Genomic DNA, 15,041 nt, shown 5'->3' on the forward strand with positions numbered 1-15,041 from the left:
AAAATCAGTTTATATACTTATAATGGAATTTTAAAGGCACTTTGCTTTATTGACCTAAATAGTTACCAAAAATTGAAAAATAAGCACTTAGGATATTTTAGGAAGACACAAGACTAAGACTATTTGCAGCTGAGTTAACAGATAATTTTTTTTTTTAGAATTGATTATTATTTACCTGATCCTCTCTCTTCAATTTCCATGCCTTTTAAATAAATTGCTTGTATTAGAAATATGTGGACTCAAAAAAATAGTAACACTGTTATTTCATTTTGTGCTTTATCTTGTTTTCCCTTATAGCAACAGTCACTGACGGTCTTGCCCTATAGAGAGGATAGTACCAAATAAATCACCAGAAACTGGCCTAAACCAAGAAGGAAAAAAAAAAAACAAAACCAAACCAACCAAGCATATTTCTATGTCCCCTCTGTTGTCACTGCTGAGGGTTTAAATTATGAAATAATAAATCATCTGCATCTGAGTCATCCTAATTATGTCTGGTGTTTTCTCTATTTTCAGTTTCGCTGTATCTAACTTGAAAAAGACTCTCAGTCAGCTAAAAGCAATCAAAGACCCATAAAGCCCTGAGAGCCTGCCAGTTGTGTCTCAAGACCCCAGCATAAAGAGTATCCCTTTTCCTTTCTGCTCTTTCAGTTGACCTGAACCTCTCCCCAACTTTCCTCCTTCCTCCTTCATAGACTTCAGCTAGCCTATGACTTGTCCTAGTGGCGTTTACTGAGGAGTTGTTGAATCCAGTCTTTCTCTTGTTACCAATTCTTCTCTTTGAAAGCTGTATACCTGCTTTAGTGTGTTCAGATTCCTGTTTACCAAGAGGAGGTGTACCATGAAGCTAAGGGCTTCCCTGGTGGCTTAGACAGTAAAGAATCTGCCTGCAATATAGGAGACTGGGGTTCAATCCCTGGTCGGGAACATCCCCTGGAGGAGGGCACGGCGACCCACTCCAATATTCTTGCCTGGAGAATCCCATGGACAGAGGAGCCTGGCGGGCTACAATCCATGGGATTGCAAAAAGTCAGACACAACTGAGCGAGTAATACTTTCCAGGAAGCAAAAGCATCAGGGCCACTTACTTGCAAAGGTTCTTTTCAAAGTTATGAACCTAATTTTTATGTATCTTTTGAGAAATGGTGTGTTACTGGGGTCTAGTAGAGATGGAATATTTTACCATGGGACATCAGGTGGCCATCCATTTGAACTGCTCGTTATGGTTTGCCAAGTTGTAAAGTCAGACTCCTGTGTCATTCAGCACAGTAGCAGCGGTGTTCCTCCTTTAGCTTGTGCCTGCGGCCTTATATTTGTCCGGGTCCAATCAGGATAACAGGGATTACACAGTAATTTAAACAGGTATTTTAATAATATACTCCATTGGAGAGCCATTATTTAAAGATATCATGAGAACTCAACAGGTATCTTAGGTCTGAGGGAAACTACCCAAGGAAGGATACACTTGGAAGAGTGGCCACCCTCCCAGGGCTGAGGTTCAGACCTCATTGGAGAAGGTGTCATTTCTGCCTACTTGACGGTTTGGGCCAGCGGTGGTCCACAGACATGGAGAAAACAGAAAACATAACTCCAGCTGGTGCTGCTGAGAGAACCAATGCCACTTCATGTGCGAGCTGGAGTGTACGGTGTCTGAATCAGGGTGGGTGTGGGTAAACCACAACTGTTGCAGGGGTTGTACAAAGTCTGTGGAGGTGGTGCCGCAGGAGCAAGACCGGAAGTCCATGATGCGGTATCAGTAGTATCCAAGAATGTGGTTGCTGGACCCAGGGAGGCCAGCGAGATCACCTAAGGGAGACATATTCTGGGAGCGTGAGCACCTGGGATAAAGCATCATTGGATGTCTTCTTAGGCCGCCGCTGCTCACGCCCTGTGCAGCAGGAAAAAGAAAGCCAAACACTACACGCGGGTGGAGCCTGTTCTTCCTTCAATGTATCTCTGGTGCCCTCTGCTGGCTAGTCCTACCATTGCCTTCACTAATGGAGAAAATAGCGTTCAATCCATTATTGCAGAGCAGGTAGTAAAACTGGAAATCTGGATCTGAGAAGGAATAAATTGGTCTAAACCAGAGATTTTTCTGTTTATCACAAGAACAATTGTTTAACTTTTAGCCTCCATTCTCCTTTTTTATTTTTTCTTTTGAGGCCAATTGTTGAGCTTCTCTAGCCAGTTTTTCTGTTTTCGTTTGGAGAAGTATCCCTTTGGACCATGACTCAAGTTTGGCAGCTGTTGCCCTTTAACTCCTTGCAGAAATGCCAGCAAAGTTATTTCCCTTCACTCCCAGAGAGTCAAGTTTAGGATTCCCCAGAGTCGTCATAATAGCTGAAGTGGCAGGCTTAAAGTATTGCACCTAATAATTGGTGAATATAGGGGCTGTTTAAAATTGTATTTCTGTTAGAAGTAAGGAAACCAGGTTGCTTCCACAACATTCCAAAATCATGAGCTACTCTAAAAGTATCATTAATGTAAACAGTGGCAGTTAAATTTTCTCCCAGAGTAATGGAGCATGGACTAAAAATAACTGAGTGCATGCCCAGTTGGAGCAAATTATGAACAAAACACAAAAGGACCAAAATCCTAACTGCCCCCACGTTTTGTAAGTCTGCCTTCCTGGCCCCTGGGGGCTTCAGGACCCTCATTCAGACAACACTTCCTTCTCCCCTTTGCCCCTTCCTTCTCCTGACAGCCTACTATCCCCTCTCCACCCTCTCCTTTTGTCCTGTCCTTCCGAGAGGTCAGACCGTGGGCGGCTACCGCATCACTCCTCTCAGCTTGCGGGACCAGCTGCCTCTGGCCGGCAGCAGGTCATCTAGACGGTGACCAGCAGAGGTGGAAGGGGCTTGCCTCACAGCACGCAGCTCCTTGCTTTGCGGGCTCTTCTTGACCAGAAATTTCCGAGGTTGATAGGGGAATCAGACCGAGTCCACCCAAACCCATGTCCATTGCAATGGTGATGCCATCCAACCATCTCATCCTCTGTCGTCCCCTTCTCCTGCCCTCAATCCCTCCCAACATCAGGGTCTTTTCCAGTGAGTCAACTCTTCACATGAGGTGGCCAAAGTACTGGAGTTTCAGCTTCAGCATAAGTCCTTCTAATGAACACCCAGGACTTATCTCCTTTAGGATGGACTGGTTGGATCTCCTTGCAGTCCAAGGGACTCTCAAGAGTCTTTTCCAACACCACAGTTCAAAAGCATCAGTTCTTCTGCGCTCAGCTTTCTTTATAGTCCAACTCTCACATCCATGCAATGACCACTGGAAAAACCATAGCCTTGGCTAGGTGGACCTTTGTTGGCCTTAAGGTGTGCCAAACCCTGAACCTGGCAACTCTGTGTTAAGTGGTTGAGAGTGGAGATTTTGTGCATCAGTGTGTAGAGACGATAGAATAAACTTACTCTAGTGAGTCTGATCTTCTAGATGAAACCTTGAGGTCTAGTGATTTACTGATAGGAGCAGTTTTGTAGTAATGGGAACCCAAAAGGCAGGGTATGCCACAGTTAGTCTAGATGAAGTCATGGAAACCAAGGCCCTGCTGGGCATTGGCCCAGAATGTTGAACTAACTGCATTACTGAGGGCTTTGCAATGAAAACAGATAAATATTTTTACTGACTCTAAATATGGCTTTCACGTGATATGTGATACATGCTCATGCTGACATGTGGAAAAAAGGGAAATGTTAACTGATAGATATAAATCCCCACAAAACATACAGATTTATTCTGGCTCTTTAGAAGCAGTACAGTTCCTGACCTGGGTAGCAGTAATTCACTGTAGGGGCTACCAGAGGGAGGGATCTTTTGTGAGCCAAGGAAACAGCAAAGCTGATGGAACTGAGAAACAGGCAGCTCCACTGAAAAACAGCAACTCCAATGAGCTCCACTGAAAGAACCTGGGCAAGTTATGGCCCTAGTGATTGGCCACCCTTCCTTGAACTCCCTAGCTTCCCCCACAATTCGCCATAGGAACAAGAAAATGCTAAGAAATGTGGCTATGAGAAAGGAAACACAGGCTGGTATAAAAAGGAGGGCAAGGTTCTAATCCCTGAGGCCCAAAAATGGAGACCAAGAGCTTACCTGACGCCACCCACCATGGGAAGGATGCACTATGGAACGTGAGGCCAAAGGCTTTTTCAGAGGAAGGGCTTAAAAGAACAGTAAAACAAGTAACCTTTGCCTGTGATTTCTGTGTGTGTAGTAACCCACTGACCCATCCAACCCAATAACTCACAGACCCATCAACTCTCTGTTACTCGGGCCAGTTCATCGCGGATGGACATACCTGGGGTGGGAGTGGGGGAGAGACTGGCAGTTACATTTCACCCAAATGATCCCAATACTAGGATATAAATAGTCCCCAAATCCCTCCAGGGCTATAATGGGCCTTCTTTTATAGCCAAAATTACAGAGGGCTCACAGGGGCCCTAGAGATAGACTGCAAGCGACATACCTCTTGGCACCCCCTGTCTTCAGAGAAGGTAGAGAGAGTGAACCCTCTTTTAAAGAAAATCTTAGCAGAGCTCTGTCAAGAGCCTCATGAGCCTGGGACGACCTTGCTTCCTATTGCACTCCTCAGCGTCTGTGTAGCCCTAGGAGGGTCTGAGGCTTAGCCCACTTGAAATGACTCATGGGAGGCCTTTTTTTATTTTTATTTTTTGCCACTGACATGCTGCTAGATAAGAAACTGAGCCTGTATAATGGCAGCCCACTATTAATCACAGAAAGTTCAGAAGGCAATCCAGGACTATGCCCACAAGGCAACTGGCAGCTCCCACTAAATATACAGCAGAGGGTCACTTTCTTCAAAAATAGACCCCAGGGTTTAAGTATAGAGGTCCCTGGAAGACCAACTATTACCAAAATGGAGGGGCCCCTAAAAAGTAATGGAAGCCACCCCCAACTGCTGTCAAACTGGGGTGGATATCTTCTTGAATACATTCGTCCAGACTAAAGCTCTTATTTCCACAAACCCTGCAGGTCACAAAAGAGCAATAGACTTGTGAGTGCCTTTGTTTGGAAGAAGAAATAGCCAGACCTCTCTAAATGGGTAAGAAAGAGGTTTGTGTCTCATGTGAATGTTCACTAAAGGGTGATCTCAGCAGGGAACAGTTTTTAATAGCCCAAGTGGAGAGGATGACCCATTTTGTGGCTACCAGCCAGCCTTTTTCCTAGCCATGCCCCTTTTTGCCCACGGGGCTCGTGACCGAGGTGATGATGGTGGCAGGATGGGTTTAGCAATGTGGACCTCCACTCACCAACCTCAGCCTGGAGCCACCACTGCTGATTGCCTAGCCTTCCAGCCCAGAGGAGCCCAGTATGGCACCGTTCTCCAGAATGATCAGCCAGCTACCTGGGGATAGGTTGATTACATTGGACCATTTCCATCAAGGGTTGGCAGGGTTGTTTCCTTACAGGAATAGACACTGTGGATTCAGATTTACCTTCCCTATATGCAATGCTTCTGTCAGAACTGCCATCCATTGACTGACAGAATGACTCACCCATGATCATGGTATTTCTACTCAGCACTGCTTCTGATCAAGGAACTAACTTCACAGCAAAAGTATTGCAGCAATGCCCTCTGGGCTCATGGACTTCACTCATTCCCCAGCATACTGAAGCTGCTGGCCTGATAGAATGGTGGCATGGCCTTTTGAACACTCAATTACAGTGCTGGCTAGGTGGCAGTATTTTTCAGGTCTGGGGGCAAGCTCTAAATCAGTGTCCAACCTATGAAGTTGTTTCTCCAAGTCAGAATTTGTGGGTCCTAGAATTGAAGGTAGAAATAGAAGTGGCATCTTCACTATCATCCCAAATGATCCACTAGAAGAATTTTTGCTTCCTGTTTCCAGACTTTAAGCTGTGTTGGGCTAGAAGTCTTAGTCCCAGAGGAAAGAATACTTTCACCTGGAAACACAACAGTGATACCTTAATTGAAATTGAAACTGCTACGTGGCCACTTTTGTTCTTTGTACCTCTGAATCAATAGGAAAACAAGGGAGGTAAGGTATTGGCTGTAGTTAATGATCTTGAATACAAAGAGCAACTGGACTATATTCAACAATGGAGGTAAAGAAGAGTCTGTATGAATTAAGGAAACCCCGTGGAACGTCTCCCAGCATTGGCATGCTCTGTAATTATGGTCAATGAAGAACTATGACCCAGAAAGGACTACTAATGGAACAGACCTTTCAGAAATGAAGGTTTGGATCACCAAAGCATCAGAGTAGTACCAGCTACAACCATGTGACCAGTTATAGAAATGCAGACTGTAATTTCATGACTATATTCTCCTTATTTTGTTATGAATACATTTGTCTATATGTAAGCATATATATTGGAGAAGGCACTGGCAACCCACTCCAGTACTCTTGCCTGGAAAATCCCATGGGCAGAGGAGCCTGGTAGGCTGCAGTCCATGGAGTCGCAAAGAGTCGGGCACGACTGAGCGACTCCACTCTCACTTTTCACTTTCATGCATTGGAGAAGGAAATGGCAACCCACTCCAGTATTCTTGCCTGGAGAATCCCAGGGACGGGGGGAGCCTGGTGGGCTGCCGTCTATGGGGTCACACCGAGTCAGACACGACTGAAGCGACTTAGAAGCAGCAGCAGCAGCAGCAGCAGCAGCCATATATTAAGCAAAAATATGTTTTCTTTCATCTTTTACTCCTTTATCATGTAACATAAGATGTATTGACTTTTATAAGTATTTACATATTTTTAATCATTTTATTAATGCAAAAGATTTGTTCCAAGTTAGTTATTTTATGTAGCAGTTTTCTCCCTCAACATAGTTGTGATAACCACATCTTTTATCTGTAAATAGCATTATTAAAATAATCTTAATCTTTGAAATCTCACAAAATTTTATATTTTAAAATCCACCCTGAATATCAAGGCTGCAAGAATAACACACTTCCTATATCCAAATATTTTATAGCTGTACCCAGAAAGAAAAAAAAAAAAAGGGAAAAAACCTCATAAGCTTGGTTAAGGGCTAACATTACCTGAGCGGCCAGAAATAAAATAAAATATCCAAATTATTAGCATTAATTTAATACAATTATAACTTCAATAATCACTTTGTCATTGACAATGATTGCTTGAGCACAGGGGTGAGTGCCCCAAGGGCTGGTAGTAGAAGCTGTTGCTGCAGACCAGTGTCTCCTCTCTGCACTGCCAGCTCCCACCTGTGCAATGCCCCATAAATACTGTGTTTGTGTGTGTTTTAAAAATCCTTCCCACCACACAAAGTTCTCTCTACTAAGCAGATAACAGGGAAGAACAACACCACAAGCTAAACAAGCCAATCGCTTGCTCTCTCTTTAGGATATGATTATTTCCCTTGTGCATGAAGTATTCAACAATAACATAAGAAAAAGGAAAGGAAAAGAACAATTTCTTCTGTCTAACCCCTAAGCACACACGCTGAGTTTACTGGGTCAGATTTGACTGTGAGCATTTTATATGCCTACTTCCAGGCATTGTCATCAAATGTTTCACAGCTACTTGTCTGTGTTATCTGAGTCCTCAAACTCTGCTCAGCAAGTGCTTCTCCAAGGGGAGAATAGGCTGGAACTTCGACTCTGCAAGAAGCCATTCTTCCCAGAGTTATTTCTTCTCAGCTGCTCTGTCTTCCTGTGGAACTCTCCGAGCTCATCGTCTGTGAGGGAAAGGCAGTTCTCATTCTTTTCAGAATATTCCTGCCATCCCATTGCGTTCAGTAACCTGTGCTCTGCTTCCAAAGAGTGAGAGGACCTCCCCTTCCTCTTCTATAGGGAGAGCAAGGCCATTCTGATCACAGCTTTCCTCTCCATTTTCCTTTGGTTCAGGTGTGCTGTGGTCCTCCAAACCTTCTGACTTGTCACAGGCTCTGCTCTCTGAGAAGTCTCCATTCCCGTCATCTTCTGAGTCTTCCAGAACTCGCTCTTCCTGTCAGTAGTTCGGCAGGTCAGCTTGGTCTGATGAGAGGAGCTGATCTCAATCGGAAGGGTGGTGCTGGCGGGGCTCTCTTTGGGAGAACTTAAAACTATACCACCAGCCAGTACTACCGGTTTGCTAACAGAGATTGGACTGCTAAAAGCAGACTCCCAGCTATAGGAAAGGGGTCCTGATTTGTGTTTCATTCTGTTAGCTTTCCACGTACTGGCCTTGGATGGAGGTGGTACAGGCTTGGGAACCAGGTTCTTATAGACACTTGGAACCATGGTTGACAATTTGCTTCCATTTGCATGGCGAGATCTTGGTGAGGTGAGTACAGCTGAGAAGGCAGCAGAAAGATCTTTTTTTGGAAACTTTTTTGATGACTACCATTTTGGAGGGCTGCTTGGCACGAGGTGGGTTTTCCCACACTCCAGAAGGTGTCCCAATGGGTCTGCATGGCTGATTCTGTTTGCCAGCTTCTGGATTCAAAGAAGGAAAGTCTCCCTCTTTAAATTGCAATTTTTCCAGTTTATCTTCTTTCTCCTCTTCCCTAATATCTGTAGGTGGCTTTTCCTGAAAGGTACAGCCTTTCTGGGAGTGGAAGCTGCCATTCCAGGGACGATGGCTTTCTGTGCCACCCCCGCTGTGCTGGCTTATGCCATCATGATCTCATGAAGAGCCATACCAACCAGATCAGTTTCCTGTGATTCCAGCATATGCCCCCTTAGAGACACCAGAATCCACAGAATCATGGCGGAACAGGGAGGGCTGGTGCCAAGAACCTCCTGTCGTTTGATGAGGTCCACTGTTGAAAAAGCCATCAGAGGAATTATGTCTACTATGGCTTACTCCAAATCTACCATCTCCTCGGGGTAGGTGCTGTCCGTGTTTTTCAAAAGTCGCTGTAGGAGACTTAGCTGACTGTGGTGTTGAGAAATTTAGCCAAGCAGGAACAAAGTCATGCTGCGCCATTTAGGTCCAGTGTCTCTTTTCAACAAGGTGAGGCATCCAACCTCATGGCCAAGATCCCAGAGGATAACCTCTGTGGTCCTGCTTTCTCAACCTCTTGAGTTGCCAGCTGGATTTCCATGAGGTTCTCTTGTTAAAAGGGTACTTAATTAGGCTGGCCAACAGAACACCTTATGATGAAGCACAAAGAAGCCAGGCTCTGTGTGGATCAATCTCTCAGTCCCCTCAATTGCTCATCTTAAACTATCTAGTTCCTGACATGTTTCCCAAAGTGGAAGGGGAAAGGGGAAGGGGGAGGGGAACATAAAAGTATTTGTTACATTTCAAAAATGGGGGTAAGGGGAAAGAGCTATATCAATGTTCACCTCATTCAACTTAGTTGAGTGATGGCACTATGATGTTGCTTAAACCCGATAATATATGGACATTTGCACAGTGAATGCAAATACTGTTCATAACAAGGTCATAGCTTAGAAAGACAGATGGACTTCTGTTTGGTCAAATAATGTCATTGAAGTGATAGATCAAAATAAAACACTGAAGAGCTATAAAAGACCTTCTGAGTAGTCAACTCTAGTTAGCAAAACATCCACGTTACAAAGCTCTTAATTTACAAATCTCATTATTCTTACACAGCTGCTAAAAATAGTCTCCAGGTATGAGTTTATATTTGTCTTATCCTTCAAAATCTAAGGACATAAGAAACTTTGTTTAAAAAAACAAAACCAAAAACAGACAGGAACTTGATATGCTTTCCCCTCCTAGAATAGCATCTTTCAAGGCAAATTTCTTGGTAGAAAGCTCCCAAATGCTTCTTCTGTTTCTTTGGTCTTCGCTATTTATAAATTCACAGCAAAATTAAAACAAGTAGAAGGGCAGGGCTTAAGAAAAGTCATGGAAAAAGTTCCAAAGTGAGGTTTTCTTCTTGTCAGTTGTCTGTATTTCACTTGTTCTGCCCGTTTCTGAAGATGAAACTGAGTTAACAGAAGGTAGGAATGTTATGCTTCAGTAGAGAAGTCATTCTGGATCCATCTTCATCATTCAGTTCAGTTCAGTTGCTCAGTCGTGTCCGACTCTTTGCGACCCCATGAACTGCAGCACACTAGGCCTCCCTGTCCAACACCAACTTGCGGAGTCCACCTAAACCCAAGTTCCATTGAGTCGGTGATGCCATCCAGCCATCTCACTCTCTGTCATCCCCTTCTCCTCCTATCCTCAATCCCTCCCAGCATCAGAGTCTTTTTCAATGAGTCAGCTCTTCGTATCAGGTGGCCAAAGTATTGGAGTTTCAGCTTCAACATCAGTCCTTCCAATGAACACTCAGGACTGATCTCCTTTTGGATGGACTGGTTTGATCTCTTTGCAGTCCAAGGGACTCTCAAGAGTCTTTTCCAACACCACAGTTCAAAAGCATCAGTTCTTCTGTGCTCAGCTTTCTTTATAGTCCAACTCTCACATCCATACATGACTACTGGAAAAACCATAGCCTTGACTAGATGGACCTTTGTTGACATCATTACTCAATCATTTGAAAGGTTGCAGGAATCTATCACTTCAGCTCCTTCCTTCTTTCATATGCGCATGTCGTTAAGACTCCAGTCCCCCTAAATATTTTTAATTTCACTTCATAGTATGTAAGTTATAAAATATCAGAAGAGTAAATATCACTGAAGGATTTTCTCTCTTCTGGAAAGAAATTAGGACATTTTGGGTTGTATGCAGGGTAGTTATATCACTTTAGGCAGTTATGACCTTTATTTGGAGATTGATTATGGCTGTAGGAGATGCATATGGGTGCCAAGTTGGCAAGGGCGATGACTTGTCATGGTTAATTTTATGTGTCAACTTAGGGATGTCCAAATGTCTGATATTATTTCTGAATGTGTTTGTGTGTCTTGGGAAGAGGTTAGTATTTGAATCATTAGACTGAGTGAAACAGTCTACCCTCAGCAATTTTAGTAGGCACCATTCAATTTGTTGAGGGCTTGAGTAGAACAAAAAGATGGAAAAAGGTCAATTTGCTCTCTGCTTGAGCTGAGACATCTACCTTCTATCTTCAGACACCCATTGGCACTCTTGGTCCTCAATTTTTGGAGTCAGATTGAGACTTACATAATTGGGCTCCCATTTCTTAGGTATTGACTTGTATTGAATTACACTACTCGTTCTTTCCCAGTTCTTCCCCTGGGAATCTTCCACTGCAGATGGCAGATCTTGGAACTTCCTGGGTTCCATAAGCATGAGAGCCTATTCCTATAATAAATTTCCTCACCCCTCCTTCCTCTCCCACCTATCTATATAACTCCTATTGCTTCTGTTTCTCTGGAAAACCTTGACTCACACATTTGTATTACTATAGCTTCTTCTTGAAGCTCTCCTCCTGAAGGCAGGAGGAGAAGGGGTTGACAAAGGACAGGATGGTTGGATGGCATCACCGACTCAATGGACGTGAGTTTGAGCAAGCTCTGGGAGATGATGAAGGACAGGGAAGCCTGGTGTGCTGCAGTCCACAGGGTCGCAGAGAGTCAGACACGACTGAGCAACTGAACAATGAACAACAAAGCTTCTTTTTGTGTGTGCATGCTAAGTCACTTAAGTCATGTCCGACTCTGTGATCCTAAGGACTGTACCCTGCCAGGCTCCTCTGTCCATGGGATTCTCCAGACAAGAACACTGGAGTGGGTTGCCATGCCCTCCTCCAGGGGCTTTTCCCAACCTAGGCATCAAACCTGCATCTGCTATGTCTCCTGCATTGGCAGGCAGATTCTCCACCACTAGCGCCACCACTATGATATGTTCTTCTTTATATTTACTAATGCTTTTTTTAAAGCATTAGTGTTAAAGTTTATCAAACTTTCTTTTGTATAGAGTTTCACAGTATATATATCTTGTACTTTGAACCTTTATATATCTGAACTTGTCTTTTATTTTTATTTATTTATTATATTTATTTTATTTTTATTATTATTTTTTTACTTTACAGTATTGTATAAGCAGCACATATTTGAAATTTTTTTTCCAGATCCTAAGGGTTTTGTCTTTTGATTGGTTGTGGACCTGAGCTATAACATCACTATGTACCATTGCAACTTAAAATAAAACAGTGGTCTTTAATCACAGTATTGCATGTCTTATATTGTAAAATTTCCTTGTCTCATGCCTACTCATTAACAGAGTTAATGCTTACTAACAAAATTAATATGAGGTAACTTTAAAAATAAGAAATATGTAACATGCAAACTCATAAACATGCATTCCTTACAAATAAGTTATTTATGGTATTATATAATTTATATATGAAAACTATCTCTTCTTGACAGATGAAAGCCATAATGTGCAAGTTTTGAATCCCAGATAATCAGTGTATGTTTGTTTTCTTTTCCATTTTTCCTGTTCATCAAAGATAATTACTCTGGAAGAATAAATGAAGGGGAAAACATCATCTGTATGATCAATCAAGTTAAAAATGATGATTAATTCAGCAAATGGTATGAGATACTTATTTTGAAGTAGAGTTCTAGCATGTAATTCATTTGTAACCAGCATTTGAATACACAAATGCTAAAGAATTAAGCATTATTAGAAAAAAATAGCACTGCAAGAAATGTTTTAAATGACAAATTTACCATGTCTATGATATAGCCTACAATATTGAAAAATATCCTTCAATTTGATTTTTCTTATATGCAGCTATATTATTACCTTCATTTAATATACACTTATACTATTTCTATCTATGTAATACTTTAAATTTTCAGTTTCTGTTCCTCCCTCTCATTCTAAAATTAGTTGATACTTACTGTGATGTCATGGACTCTTTGTTTTCCAGGCTAGTCTTTGGGCTCACTCTCACTTTCCAGTTGCCTATATATTTAAAAATAAAAACGATCATTTAAAACTGCACTTTCTTCAAAGATAGTTCTACAACACTCTATAGTATCTAGCAGCATTGAAACAGTTTTGAATCCCTATCTGAGATTTGGGAGCAACCACTACTTAAGAATATCTCACCAAAAAAAAAAAAGAATATCTCACCACTGAGAGTATTTCTCAATGATAAGCAAGGCTAATATGAGAAAAAGAATAGTAATAAAAGTTTGCCTGGAAATGAACTCAGATCATATTTATATATATAAAACATTATTAGCTAAATAGCTTTACATTTTTTTTTTAACCATTCACATTGTGCTCATTTTCCCACGATAAACTCTTCCAATATAAGAAAATTCCTTTAATATGTTTAAGTATTACCTGAATTATGACACTATTTTATGTGCTACATAGTATTTCAGCAGTTTTACATTAACTTTTCAAAATATTTCTATGAAATGTATTCTCTTTAATTTATATTATCAATTTTAAATATGTTAATAAAGTTCTTTAAATGTTCTAATAAAATTCATTTCATCTTGAGTAAAATGAACGGCATAGATATAAAACTCAAAAGCAGAAATTATTTCATAGCAATTTCCATGAAAGGAAGTAAATCAATTTTAGTATTTGTTTTACTCTTGAAGAATATTTTCAGATATTTATTAGGTTATTAAATAAAATTTTTTTTTCCTGTTTTCTATAACCTAGATTTTTCAGTTTTACTATTATATATTTTACTTTAATATATTTTTATTTATATTTTAATCTTTTCCACCTCTGGCTGCCTCTATTGAAGTTCCCTAAAGCCTAACTGCTCTCCTAAATTTCCATGCTATCTTTTAATAAAATGTGTTTGCAAAACTCTTTGAAATATATAAATATTAAAAAGTAAATAATGATATTTAATACATACTTAATAATTAAGATCAAATAGTAAAAGAAGATAATCATTAACCAGAAATCATTGCTACTTAAATTTACTCTTAACAGAGTCCAAGTTGTTTTAAGATTAAAAAACATTTTTATTATTCATTATATTGGTCATTAATATATTGCATATTAAATTTACATGGAAAGATAAATATATAATCTGAATTACTACTAGTTGTATCACCATAATGTTATATATTGATAAGTTATTATGTAGGCCAACTAACTGTAAAAGTAATGGATCTTAAATATGAAATTAATATACTCATCGCTTGTATAATCCTCAGTTCTCCATTTTTTCCTTTGGAAATACACTTTTACCAGTGTGGCAATTAGTACACAGAGAATAATGAAAAAAGGAATGAATAAGAAAAATGGCCATCTCGTAGGTTTAGAACGGTAAACATTCTCAATATAGCGACTATCTAGGAGAGAAAACACCAGTGATTTGAAAGTAACTACCAGGAATGTAGCAAAACCATTTCTGCATTTTATTATAACTATTGGAATAAGAATTTAAAGTATTTAATAATTTTACAATTAACATTTTTATATGAAATGGATAAGTTGACATCATAAGTGCGCAAAGTTAGACTCCTCTGTAATAACTCTTATATAACAGTCCTCTACTCCTTGCTTATTTATTAAGAACCTCCTATTCCATGTGGTTCTCTTTTCAGATCAGTCTCATAGATGAAAAGAATTATAGTGATTCATTTAAGAACTGAATTTTCCCTCAGTGCTCTATTTTCAGAAGAAATATTGCAAATTCTTTTGTTGCATTGATATGTATTTTCATGCTTTATCTAAGAAACTGCTTATCTCAAGGTTATGTAGACATTTCCCATGTTTCTTTCAAGAACAGTGTTAGCTTCTACATTTAGATTTATCATCAATCCCCTATGAATTGTGGAGTAAGATAATTCTGAGATTCATTTGATCTTGTGTAGACATTCAGTTGTTAATATACAATGTTTTGAAATGACTTTCCTTCCCTTTTGAACTATTTTTGTCCTTTAGTATATAGTAACTATATACTAAATCTATATTAAGTTCAGTTCAGTTGCTCAGTCATTTCTGACTCTTTGCAACCCCATGGACTGCAGCATGCCAGGCTTCCCTGTCCATCACCAACTTCCAGAGCTTATTCAAACTCATGTCCATCAAGTTGGTGATGCCATCCAACCATCTCATCCTCTGTCATCCCCTTCTCCTCCTGCCTTCAATCTTTCCCAGCATCAGGGTCTTTTCCAATGAGTCAGTTCTTTGCATCAGCTGGACAAAGTATTGGAGCTTCAGCTTCAGCATCAGTCCTTCCAATGAAGATTC

At 40.6% G+C, this 15,041-nt stretch overlaps 1 protein-coding gene and 1 pseudogene across 1 annotated transcript in view; both read right to left on the reverse strand.

The window, feature by feature from the left end:
• Positions 1-7,488: 7,488 nt before the first annotated feature.
• Positions 7,489-8,972, reverse strand: LOC120865676 (annotated as a pseudogene).
• Positions 8,973-12,739: 3,767 nt separating this feature from the next.
• Positions 12,740-15,041, reverse strand: part of ADAM2 (ADAM metallopeptidase domain 2) — a 113,632-nt gene continuing 111,330 nt past the window's right edge. The window contains exons 19-20 of the mRNA XM_040242990.1: positions 13,978-14,137; positions 12,740-12,773 (exon numbers count right to left, since the gene is read on the reverse strand). Coding sequence (XP_040098924.1) covers positions 12,740-12,773; positions 13,978-14,137 — 194 coding nt within the window. The remainder of the gene's footprint in view (positions 12,774-13,977; positions 14,138-15,041) is intronic.

This window comes from Oryx dammah, unplaced genomic scaffold (assembly GCF_014754425.2).
Source record: "Oryx dammah isolate SB20612 unplaced genomic scaffold, SCBI_Odam_1.1 HiC_scaffold_7, whole genome shotgun sequence".
NCBI lineage: Eukaryota > Metazoa > Chordata > Mammalia > Artiodactyla > Bovidae > Oryx > Oryx dammah.